Source organism: Carassius gibelio, chromosome B23 (assembly GCF_023724105.1).
Source record: "Carassius gibelio isolate Cgi1373 ecotype wild population from Czech Republic chromosome B23, carGib1.2-hapl.c, whole genome shotgun sequence".
Lineage (NCBI taxonomy): Eukaryota > Metazoa > Chordata > Actinopteri > Cypriniformes > Cyprinidae > Carassius > Carassius gibelio.
This window is the reverse complement of record NC_068418.1, coordinates 7,713,461-7,726,092: the sequence shown is the minus strand read 5'-3', so window position 1 is coordinate 7,726,092 and position 12,632 is coordinate 7,713,461. Positions and strand designations below refer to the sequence as shown.

At 35.0% G+C, this 12,632-nt stretch overlaps 1 protein-coding gene across 4 annotated transcripts in view; it reads right to left on the bottom strand.

Moving 5' to 3' along the window:
* The window catches only part of LOC128011689 (microphthalmia-associated transcription factor), a 47,338-nt gene that overhangs the window by 4,579 nt on the left and 30,127 nt on the right, over positions 1–12,632 (bottom strand). For 2 of the 4 annotated variants that reach the window (XM_052594368.1, XM_052594365.1), the window contains 7 exons: positions 9,423–9,653; positions 6,957–7,055; positions 4,496–4,613; positions 4,239–4,331; positions 3,026–3,082; positions 2,741–2,816; positions 2,454–2,601 (listed from right to left, as the gene is read on the bottom strand). In XM_052594368.1, coding sequence (XP_052450328.1) covers positions 2,454–2,601; positions 2,741–2,816; positions 3,026–3,082; positions 4,239–4,331; positions 4,496–4,613; positions 6,957–7,055; positions 9,423–9,653 — 822 coding nt within the window. The remainder of the gene's footprint in view (positions 1–2,453; positions 2,602–2,740; positions 2,817–3,025; positions 3,083–4,238; positions 4,332–4,495; positions 4,614–6,956; positions 7,056–9,422; positions 9,654–12,632) is intronic. The other 2 variants (XM_052594369.1, XM_052594366.1) reach the window with 1 other exon arrangement.

The following is a 12,632-nucleotide window of genomic DNA, read 5'->3' as shown; positions in this document are numbered from 1 at the left end:
AGAGAGAGGATTTTTACACACGTATTCATTTATTTGGAAAGAACACATTATCAAAACATATCGTTCTCCAAGCCATGTTATTTGCTTTAGGAAATAAAAGACGACTTTGCCCTTGACTAGGAGTCACGCAATACCAGATCTATCAAAACTTTTGGCTTCCGGTTCTTTTCAACAAACTGTGGCTTCTATATTTCTTCATTGTTTATTCGCGACTGCGTTCGTTTGAGCTGCACTTGGTATACATAATATTGGTATACTTGGATATATATAAATATTAGTGCTGCCAAAATTAGCGCGTTAACGCATTCGATTAATTTGAAATATTTAACGCGTAAAAAAAAAATAACGCAATTAACGCGGTAACGCAGTTTTTTTATTTCCAGTTGTGGCCTATGTGTGTTCAACGTGCAAAGAAATATGGTTAAGACCAAGGAAGGACTTTTAGACGGAAAGTTTCAGTATAAAACTCTGCCGGATTACTCTTCAGTCTGCCACAAGAAACATTACTCTTCATTTAGTCTGCCACAAGAAACAGCAACATTAAAATCATGAACTCAGATGTCATTGTTTAAAAAAAAAAAAAACAAAGTGCGTAAATCAGACCTTTCTGTAACGCTAACGTTAATAAGCTTAAACGAAAATAACGAAATAATTGTGTAGCGGAGTATTTTTTGTACACAGTGCCGCGAACTGTCAATCACTCCTGTGCGCGTGCATCACTGTCCTCCTCAGCTGCAGCAACTTGCGCTCTCTCTCTTCATCAAGCTTTAAAACAAAAAGGGGACAAAAAGATCATATTGTCTTTGTGCATAGGCTATAGATTAATTAGATAAATGAATATCTAAATGTGTGCCTTGCCGTCTACGGTATTTTTTTAGAACTTAGAAAAAAGATGCTGCAGCCAATGAACAGCCAGCGGGGGCTGCAGGACGACTCAACCTCCGCAGACAGTTTTTAATGTTTATGAGACAATAAATACTCAAGATTTTGCTTTAGTATAACTCACAACGAGTTTCACACACCTTCTCCGGCCACGTTGAGTTGTTGACACTTAACAGTGGGAAAAGTGACATGCGCTATTCACTTGTATAACTTAAGGGTGAATGGGTAATGTAGTTTCTGCTCTGGGTGGGATGAATTAGGAAGTTTGCATTGTGAAGGGCGCAGTGCAGGTAAAAGATTAAAACCTCTATTAAAACAGATGTCAAATGAGCGTACCGGTACGCTACAAGCACGTTCTGGGCGCACGGAGAGGTGGCGGTACGCTCAAGAGCTATATTTGGAAGTGGCGGTACTGAGTACCGGTGCGTACTGGCCCACTTAAAGCACTGGCAATGACTATACTTTGGAATTTTTTTGCAGTCCACTTAGAATTCAACATGGAAACATTTTTGTTTTTTATTGGCATTGATTGTTTTGAAATTCAAATGGTACTTACATGCCTGTGTTTTTATTTCTGTAATAAATATGGCTTTCAAGCCGACAGTTAATTTGGAGGATATTGATGGTTTATTGCAGGTATGTTGTTTACATGAGAAAATCTGTGTTACAAGTTAAACAAAAATTCCAATAAACAATCATATTTTGAATTTAAATAGTTTCTTTGTCTTGAGTTTACATTAATTATTTACATTTTACATTTACATATCCAAAAAGTTTCAGTCTTTTAATTGCGATTAATTAGTTAATTTTTTTTAATCGATTGACAGCACTAATATATATATATATATATATCATTCTTAGAAGAAAACACTTTTTGAATATTTCTTTTCTACAATATTTTGTTAGTCATTGAAAGTTACCCTTGTGAAACAGAAACACACTTAGCTGTTTTTAACTGCATTATTTATACCTATTGACTTCAATAGAATGGGGGAAAACTATGAAAGTCAATGGCTTAACAGTTCAATTAAGTTGGGTATGTAGCTTTGGCCTTTGGCCGTAAGGGGTATTGTCACAGACAGCCGTCTAAATGTCCCAGGGGCAACTCCCGTGGAAATGGTAGAGTTGGTACTTAGTGCTCGCCATGATTCCGGCCTGCACACCCCTCAGCATGGTGGCGTGAGTATACTGTTCCCCAAAGTGACCCCTAGAGGACGCAGTTTGAAGTTCCCTTGAAAGGGAACGTCTCAGGTTACAAATGTAACCATGGTTCCCTGAGTAGGGAATGAGACACTGCATCCTATATATCCCTGCTATGCTTCGGACACAAGCTTCAGACGAAGAAGAGAATGATGTGTTCTCCCAGCGCCTGTTTATAGTCGCACCAGTAGTGATGTCAGAGGCTGTGGCCGGCCAACAAGTTGATGTTTTTTCAATGTATGCTTCAGACACAGGTCAAGACGAGGTGTTCCCCATAGCGGCCCCTAAAGGACGCAGTGTCTCGTTCCCAACTCAGGGAACCATTATTACATTCGTAACCTGAGACGTTATGTATTGATGTGTGAACTGACCTGTATCCTAAGCATCAGGTGGCGGTTGGCGTGTTCCAGCTTCTTCTGACGGTTCTCCAGCTCTTTGGCACGCTGCTGCTCTCTCTGAAGTTTCCTGATGTAATCCACAGAGGCTTTCAGGATAGTGCCCTTGTTCCAGCGCATGTCCCTGAGCAACACAAACAAGCAGCTGACACCAGCACATCTGACAGACCCTCTATCAACAGCATTAGCCTCTGCCGTGATAACAGCACATCTTCATCTGCTTCATGTGTAAGTGTGTATCTACTGAACACTGCGGTGCTTACGGATCATTTGATTTAGGAATCAGAGTCCCCAATTCTTTGATTCGATCGTTAATGTTGAATCTCCGTCGCCTCTCAACTGAAACAGATGGAAAATGCATCTTAATATTACACAGTTGTATTTATAAATTCACATTTACAGTAATTTACTTACACTCAAAGTATAGGACAAAGACTGTAACTTAATTATGTCATTGTTACAAACTGAGGGACGAATGAAAATGGTTTTCTTTTGTTAAACTGGAACAGTTTTTCAGGCTGCTACCCTACATACAAAAGCAAACTCACTTAAGTTATGGTTGTCCTTTTTTTGCCTTTCCTTTGCGAAAGCGCGAACTTCAGCCTCTGAAAAAGATAAAGGAGTGTGAGAAGAGAAACTGAAAGCAGGATGTTTATCTGCCATATGTTTTGGCACCCTTTAAATGTCACTGCAGTTGTCTTTTATAGCACATTTTCTCTCACCAAAATCCCTTTTCCACAAAATCTAGATCATTTTCTGTCTAGATTATTACTTACAGTTTTTTTTATGCGTAAATTACCGAGACACTATTAATCTCCAAGATGATGGTTGCCACTTACATACAACTTTACGAGGTCCCATGAAAATGTAAAAATGAAATGTTTATTCTGTAATATTACCTACTGTTTTATATACTACTTTTGAAAAATAGTAGGCAGCAAGTAGTGTACACTACACAGTATTATATTATGTGTTTTTTGCAGTAAGCTAGTATCTAATTCTGAACATGACTGAACTTGAATGTACAACAATTTTATATAACAATTTAACAATTCTATATAACATTCAAAGTTTACTAAGTTTTATTTATATATATATATATATATATATATATATATATATATATATATATATATATATATATATATATATATATATATATTATTCAGCAAGTATGAATGCTTGTTTCTCCCACTGAATAAAAAAATAAAAAATGTTTTTATAACTTATCTCACAATTTTTATAAATTGTATCTGTTTTTTTTCCTAAAGAATTTAGAACTGCGTGATACAAAGTTGCAATTGTGAGTTATAAAGTCAGAATTGTGAGCTAATTTTTCTCCCTTAGAATTTACAACTCTCAACTGGAGTTTATATCTCACATTTCTGAGAAAAAAAGGTCAAGATATAAACTAAGAACTCAAATTTACATCTTACAATTCTGAATTTGTTTCTTGAAGTTCGAAAGAATCGCAAAAAAAAGTACAAATTGTGATACATCAACTCAAGAAGAAAAATCAACATTGATAATCCTCAGAAACAATAATAATAATAATAATAATGTTTCTTGAGCAGCAAATCAGCATATTAGAATGATTTCTGAAGGATCATGTGACACTGAAGCGTGTAACAAGTTTATATATAAACTAATGTGCCAGTATGGGTAAATCTAATCCACAAAACAATTGTAATCCATAGATTGATTATGTTTCAGTTTTTTTTTAACAGACATGCAGACGAGGAGAGAAATCTTCGAACGTACCCACAGGAAACCCTTCAGGCCTTTGATAGCTCTCAAACTTGCTACAGGAGCTGGGCTTGTCCATGATGTGCATCATGGCTGGAGATGGAGTAACTATGTAGCATACGAGCATATGTTTTCAATCTCTCACTCATATCATCATTCACATGACATTTCTACTGACTTTAAAAGGTGAAACACATTTCAGTACATCGTCAAAAGGCCTGGAGGGTCTTAGATGCTAAAGACCGACATTAACTAATTCATATGACTCTTACCAGAGAATTCCCTTTTAATGTTGGGCAGGTTAGCAGGGCACGAGTTACTGATAGAGATTCCCGGAGGCGGCATGCCTGGGTTACTATACATGTCCAAGAGGTTCGCTGACACAGGGATCTAGAAACACGAGAACATGTATATCACTGTCTCCCTTTTTTGTTCTTTTTGGAGCTCACTTTGACATGAGAGTCAGTAAATGAAGACTATTCAGTGTTCCTCTGCAGACAGCAGTCAGGCAGATATCAGATCAAGTGTTGACAGCTGGATCGCACTGTCTTCTACTACACTGACACCAGCCACAGCTCTGATTGTGTGAGATGACAGAAAGAGACAAAGTCTCACCAAGCTCACTGCTAATATAAAAATACACTCGAGTCACTGTAGTTCTTCAAACTTGTTGACAATGTTGGGGAAAGTTGCTTTTTAATGTAATGCACTGCTACATTGTGCTACGCCATAAAAAAAAGTAACTAATTGCATCATTATGGAAAGTAATGCATTATGTTAGTTTTGCTTTACTTTTGTCACCTGGGCTGGGCTTGCTTGTTTGTTTTTTTAAAAACTAGTCCCCCAAAAGTTGTATTTTTGGCAACTGTAAAGGCCCTTTCACATCAGAAGTGAAATGAATAAGCCTCAAGTGTTTCTGCCTCTGCACTTATGCCCACTTTCTCTCAACATGGGGACAGGAGAGCTGTCAGTGAATAAATGGGAAAACAAAGTAACTTGTGTTACTTATACTGTATTATCAAAAGTATTGGGACACCCCCTTCTAATGAACAGGTTTGACTACTTTAGTAATTTCTATGAGTACAAATCTTAATGTTTAAGCATACAATGATATTCTAGGGAAGCAACAGTTTGGACAGGACCCTTTTCCTTTCTAACATGACATTGCCTCTGCGTGTAAGGCAAGGTTCAAAGATAAGTTATTGATTCAGTCAGTGTGGAAGAACTTAATTGGTCCCAGTCCTAATCCCAGTTGAACACCTCTGATGTGATTTAACATCCAGACTATATTATAACTGTTGCTATACAGTTAGAAGCACACAATTCCCTAGAATATCATTATATGCTTAAACATTAAGACTTGTACTCATGAAAATTACTAAAGTGGCCAAACCTGCTCATTAGAACGGGCTGTTCAAATACTTTTGGCAATATAGTGCATTTGAAAAAGTGACTCTTATTTTTTTGTAAATTTAAAATTAATGCATTCCATTACTATTTTTTTAAAAAAAGGTAATCTGATTATGTAACTTTGCTTGTAAAGCACTACCCCCCACGCTGGTTTACTTAACTAAATAAAAATATGGTATTATAGTAACTTTTTTTTTTTTTTTTTGACTAACAATTAGCTTTTTTGCAAGCAAAATAAAACAAATAACATAAAATAATAAATATTTCATTTCGGAAACCATGTTTTATTAAACAAGTTTAACTGAATACATATTTTGTATTACATTACTTACAGTTGCCAGCAAAATAAAATAAAATAAAACAATATATCTGTCACACCATCACTCTGTTTTGACTTTTCATGTTTCCCCTTGATTGCCTTCGGTAGTTCACCTGTGTCTAGTTAATTTAGTCATTAGTTCCTCTTCCATTTGTATAAATTCCCTTCCTTTAGTTCTCTGAGCTAACAGTTATTGTGTTGAATGTTACCCTGAGTTTGTGTGTGTGTGTGTGTGTGTGTACATGTGTGTGAGTGAGAATACTTCCTTGTTCTGGTGGATTTAATATTTATCTGTTTGGATTATCTTTGTTGTGCACTTCTCATCTTGGCTCCATGGAGACTCATGACAATATCATTATATTAATTGTCTTTTCGCCAGAAAAAATTAATAAATACATAATTTCCTTACATTAACACAGTTTTTTTTTGTTTTTGGCAAGCAAAAAATAAAATATAATACAATAATTCATATTTATTTCAGAACTTTTTTTGGCATGTAAAATTTATTACTACTGTCTTTTCTTTTTTGGTTTTTGAAAAGCAAAAAAAAAAAAAAAAAAAAAAAAAAGACAATATAAGACTATTAATATTTAATTATGAGAACTGTTTTTAAGCAAAATGAAATTATATAATTATATTTATTATATAAATTATATGATAAAATATTTCATTATATTAAATGTAAATAAATAAATACATTTTACTGTTAAACTGTCTTGTTTTTGTCTTTTTGAAAACAAATAAATAAAAGTAATACTAATAAATAATGTAATTATATTACTATATAGGGCTCATAAGAGCATGAAATAGCGTTGTTTATTTTTCTGTGGTAGTCATTAGTCAATGGTTTGGAACTGTTCATGTGCTTCTGGTGACTTCAGCCAAGCAGCACTATCACACAACAAATATATAATTACAGTATGAAGATATGCCTCCTTCCACATAACTCATATTAGTTTTTACAAGAGCTGAAGATGTAAAAATGAATATAAGAGTGTATATACCGTGTTGGCCATCTGAAGTCCGGGGTCCAACGACAGTCCCATGATGTCATCATTGTAGCTGGATTCCAAACTAATGATGTCGTCGATGACATCGTCCATCTGAGAAAAACCAAAAGCAAAAGATATCATCAGCTGTCAGAGCTCATCCCCGGCGACAGCATAACGCACTGTGAAGTTAATTAACCCTGGAAAAATGCAAGAGTTCAAATCAACCAATAGCTATGCTGAAAACCGTCGGTTATTCTGACGCACATCCTAAAGAGCTGCATATTTCCTCTTAGACGCTGTCTAATCTATTAACACTTGTTTTAGCACATCTCTCTCTCACACACAGTGAGCAGTGACGCAATCCACGCCAGCTGCTTCAGCGAGACGTTCACAGAGACACAAACCGTGAGGCTGGAGCCACTTCTACTGATGAGCAGGTAATGAGCTCTAAAAGGACATCTTCAGGATGTCTCTACCTGTTTATACACCATTTACCGATGCGGCTGGATTTGTGGGAAATGTGTTTGGCGTGCTCTTGGCGAATCTGTCAGGATCCTGTCGCCTCTGTCTAGTCTTGTTTATGGTGTTCATGTTTTGTTCTCTTCTTTGTGTTGAGCACATGCTTTCTGTTTTGATCATTTGCCATGTGCTCAGTATTACATGGCCTGGTTTGTCTTCTCAGTCTAGTTCTAGCTCTAGCTCTAGTCTAGCTGGTATAAACCCTACCAAAGGACCTTTTGGTTTGGCTGTGATATATTATATGTTTATGCCCAGGTTTGTGGTATATTTAGTTATTTTTGTTTTCCATAAACCTCACAAAATCAAGCACTTTCAACACTTTCAGTGCTCTTGGGTTCTGTCTTATATCCTGACAGAACCTTATATAGAGCATGTCTGGGTCATTTTTTAATAAAGAAAATATTTAGAAATATCTTGGAATTGTGACTTTCTTCAATTACTTTTTATGATCCAGTATATGTCAGTAATTTTTTAATGAAAAAAAAAAAGAATAAATACATTATTATTCCTTAAAAATAGGTCTTACCTTAAATATTTAGCAAAATATATATTTCATTTATTTATTTTTTATTTTTTTGGTTTGCTTACTATTAAATACTTTGATATTTCACTTTAATGGTTTCTAAAAAATAATGGCTCTTTTAGTATAATTGCTGCAGATTTTCAAAAATTTTTACAAAGTTATTTGATATTTATATATGATATTTACAAATTGTATTTCTTAGTGATTAATCGTGATTAATTGCATTCAAAATAAAAGTCTCCGTTTATATAATGTATGTGTATATTGTGTATATTTATTTTATATATATAAATACACACATGCATGTATATATTTAAGAAAGATATTTTTATATTTTAAATGTATTTATATATAATATAAATTATATGAATTTAAATATATAAGTGTAAAAAATTTATGTATGCTGTATGTGTGTGTAAAGTACATATACATTATGTAAACAAAAAAGTTTCTTTTGGATGCGATTAATTGCAATTAATTGTTTGATAAATTTTTATATTAACTTATGAATTTTCACATGCATACATTAAAAAAAAATTTTTATGTTAAATATTTTGCAATATATATATTTGATTTCTTTTCTGTTTTGGTTTTTGCTCGATTTGGTTCGTTTGGTTCAATTTTCTTCAGAAATATCATATTTTATCAACTTAAAAAATTAATAATAGATTATTATCTCATATTTCAGTTTGCTTGAAATCGCATGCAAGTTACTCAGCAGTGTCTGCTTTATGAATTTATGATTCTTGAGTTCAAGTAAGTCATTTACATATAGTGATTTTATTTTTATAATATGTTTTAAACCTGTTGTACAATATGTTTTTACAATATGTTTTTGTTGTTGTTGTTTCTTTGTTTGTTTGTTTTAGAAAAAACAAACAGATTTTGGATAAATGGATAAACCGGCTAAATGTCCTCTTCATTATTTCTATATTTGATCCCCAATGACCTGCTGTCAAGGATTATATTAGCTGTTCACCAACTATGCTGAGGTCATTGTTATGGTTTGTGATATTTTTATGAATTCGATTCAAATAAACATTCAAATGTTAGGTCAACCTGATCAAGAAAACAACAATTGGTCAGCCAGACATGGCCTGCCACTGAAATTTGGAGTCAAAATGAAGAAACTGTCAAAAATACATAAACTGAAACCAACACTAGTTTTTTTGAGAAACCATTCTGTTTCTACACCTTTTCCTGATGTGTACCCTCAATAGAATGACTCTAACATAGTAACAGCATTAACATTATGTATAACCCTCTCTGTATACATCTGGAAAATCATGAATCAATATAAATGCAATTTATTAATATAAGATATAAATAAATCTGATTAATAAAATAACTACTACAAAGTTATACAAGAATTATACTGATGTAGCCATTGTTTTTAGAAGGCGCTGAAGTGGAATCTGACAGTGTTTTGTCATTACCTCTTTCTCGCAGTTGGAGTTGAGGGTCAGTAAGGCCATGGGACTGTTGGGGGCGCTGTTGCCCGGCCCCGGAGGCATTCCCCCGTGGTCAGGGGCCTGGCTGGGACACGGCAAGCTCACGGCCTGCGAGCCCAGCTTTCCTCCCAGCGTGGTGCACAGATACGCCTTCACCTGCTGCCTCTGAGCCTGCTGGATGTGATACTTCGTGGGGTTTTCAAGATGTGTTTGAACCTTCAGACAGAGAGAGAGAGAGAGAGAGAGGGAGAAAGAGAGAGAGTCAGAATCACAGACAGGAAATAATCACGCATCACACATGATGAGGAAGTACCATGTAACACAGTTAAGAACTCAAGTAACTAACTATTCTCATTCATTTTGCTGTGCTATTATGATCTCTTACTCTTTTTCTGTGGTCATTACATTACATTTGTGAAATAAAACAAACACACTGAACCACACAAGAATAAATAAATACATAAATCTAAGATCATGACATTTTTGCACGTAAAGTCGCATTAAAACTTAGATATAAGAATAGACTTTATTTTCTTCAGGTAAAATATTTTATGAAATAAAATGGTTATATTTTAAATAGTAAATGGTAAAATATTGTATAAAATAATTTTTGGTTAATTTATCGACTGGTGCTGTTGTATAAATTGTTTTTTGTTCCGCTGTGAAATAAAAAGACATAATGAACCACACCAAATTAATTAATTAATTTAATCTAAAAATTACAGACAGAAAAGGGTAAAATGTCTAAAAATGTTGCAACGATTCACCCTTCACACCATGTAAACTTAATAATTCACTATTTGTAATGAAATATTAATTTTTAATAATATATTTTATGATATTACTTACCAACAACAATAATTATTATAATTATTATTTACAGTAAAAAAAAGTCAATAACCTGAACCATTTTATCCCACTTCCAGGAATTCTGTAATCACTGTTCCTTCGTCAAATCAGTAATAATTACTGTAATTTTCCAAAATAGCCTCCCATTCTATTCATAGCTCAGTTATTCATCTCTTAAGTTCCTCCTCCACATGAGCCATGCAAACATAATGACCTTTACACTCAGAGGTCACGACTCAAACCACACATGACACACTTAACAAGTGTGTAGGACAAACAGGACAAGCCCTAGACTACAGACTGCAGTTTTAGTGTAGGCATTATATGACTTATCAAATATTATAAATATGTTTGATCACTGCTGTGAATCAAACCTCAACTATTAGATCAACTGAAGCGAGTATCTATTAAATTGATTTAAGCATTGAAGAATGCAACTGGTTGTGCCTAAAAAGGGCTGAATAACCGATTAGCTTTGCCTGTTGGACAATTAACACAAGACACAACAAACACTAGTGAACTTGTGCTGTTTTATGTCAAAATATGCCTTCACGGAGCAACTGTGACGTCAATGTGAGGTTGAAACAATGGAGTCTTTCTGCGGCTCATAGTGACTCCAGCAGCAAACATCTCCCAGCTCTGTCTCGTCTCTGCCTGCCTCATTCAGATCTCAAACGTGAGAAAGACTGACGAAACACACGCGTGACCTTTCACAGCTCAACCGTCACTTTTCCAGCTGTTCTCTGAGGAACGATAAAGTGTGCATGACTAAACCGAACGTGAACCTCATTATAACACTGCTCTGAAAACTGTGTGTCTGTGCTAATATGAAGGAATTTCTGTCTGGATTTTTTACAGGTGTTTCACCTGCATTATCACTATTATCACCAACTATTACTGTACACTGTAATATAGCATGCTGTTGAGCTTGTCATTGTTTAACTAGTTGCTTAAAGGTGCAATAGGAGATCTTGGAAAATGCTAACATTAGCCAGATAGCACTGAAAGCGAACATCCCACCCTGCAATCTCTGTCCAAAGCCACACCCCCTGAACGCACTTATACTCACAGACCAGATTACCAGAGACAACATTACTACAACAGGCTACATCAGTTGCTCCCAATTACAGCCCCTGTTCTGAAGTGAAGTGAACCCCTGCTCAGGGAGGAGGGAGCAATGAACACGGTGTAGGGATCATATCGATCGCAACACAGTTCATTCACGAATCTCTATTTTAACGAGTTGGTTATCTGAATCAGGTGTGTTAATAAGCGAGACATGCAAAATACGTGCTCGAGCACTGGAATTGGAAACCGCTGGGCTACATCATGTGTCATAAACCCACAAGAAAACTTTAAAAGTATTACAATACCAGGAAGGAAGACCGGGTTGTTTATGTTTGTCTACCATTCTTAGCTCTGTCTGCAGAACGCGCTAATGATGTACTCTGTCTCCGATTTTCAAAAAGGCGTCATTGAATAAAGATGAGAAACGTTACGTACTGCATGTTTAATAATAATAATTCCTTACATTTATATGTTTAAATATCAAAACGAGGCACAAGTGTTTTTATATCACTATTTCTGAAGGAAGACTTGCATGTTTTATGCCTTATTTATGCAGCAAACAATTTGTTTGTTATCAAAAAAATATGTACTCTAGAGGGACTTGGCTGTTGTTATTGATTCTATTTGGAAGTCTACAGGACGTTAAGTTAGGTCCTCAAAATGTGTTTGTGTAATGTTTGTTTATGTTGTTGCTGTTGAAACCATCTGTAGGGATGGACTTCCATCCAGAATAACAAAAAAAAAATTATGAAGACAATCACCTATTGCACCTTTAAATTATAAGATTGTATGATCTCTTTTTGGATTTACCATTTTTGGGGCCTGGAGAAGTTTTGTCATGCCCTGACAGTTGTGCTTTTTTCTGTTTCTTATACACATCTAAATGGCTAATCTCACTGTAATCAGCACAAACTGGGATAGAATAATATGTGTGCAGCAGGTATATACATGATTGTGTTTTTGAGAAAAAAAATTATGCGTGGTTAGTGAAAAATTAAAATGTTAAAACACTTGCCATAAAACAAATAAAGAACGTTGGTTCCAGGGATTTTTGATAACTGGAGCTTGTAGCCTAGAACTTTTTGGATTTACCAAAAAGTGTTACCAAAGTTTAAATATAGTAATTTATCAAGCACACAAATGTTGCACTTCTTGGGGCAGACCTTCCATCATCCTCTTGAAATAAGAGGGGTTTAATCTCAGCATGGCCTGAAGGGACAGACTTGAGTCAGAGGTTGAGCAAGTCAACGTTTCAACCATAAAGCTATAACAATTCTA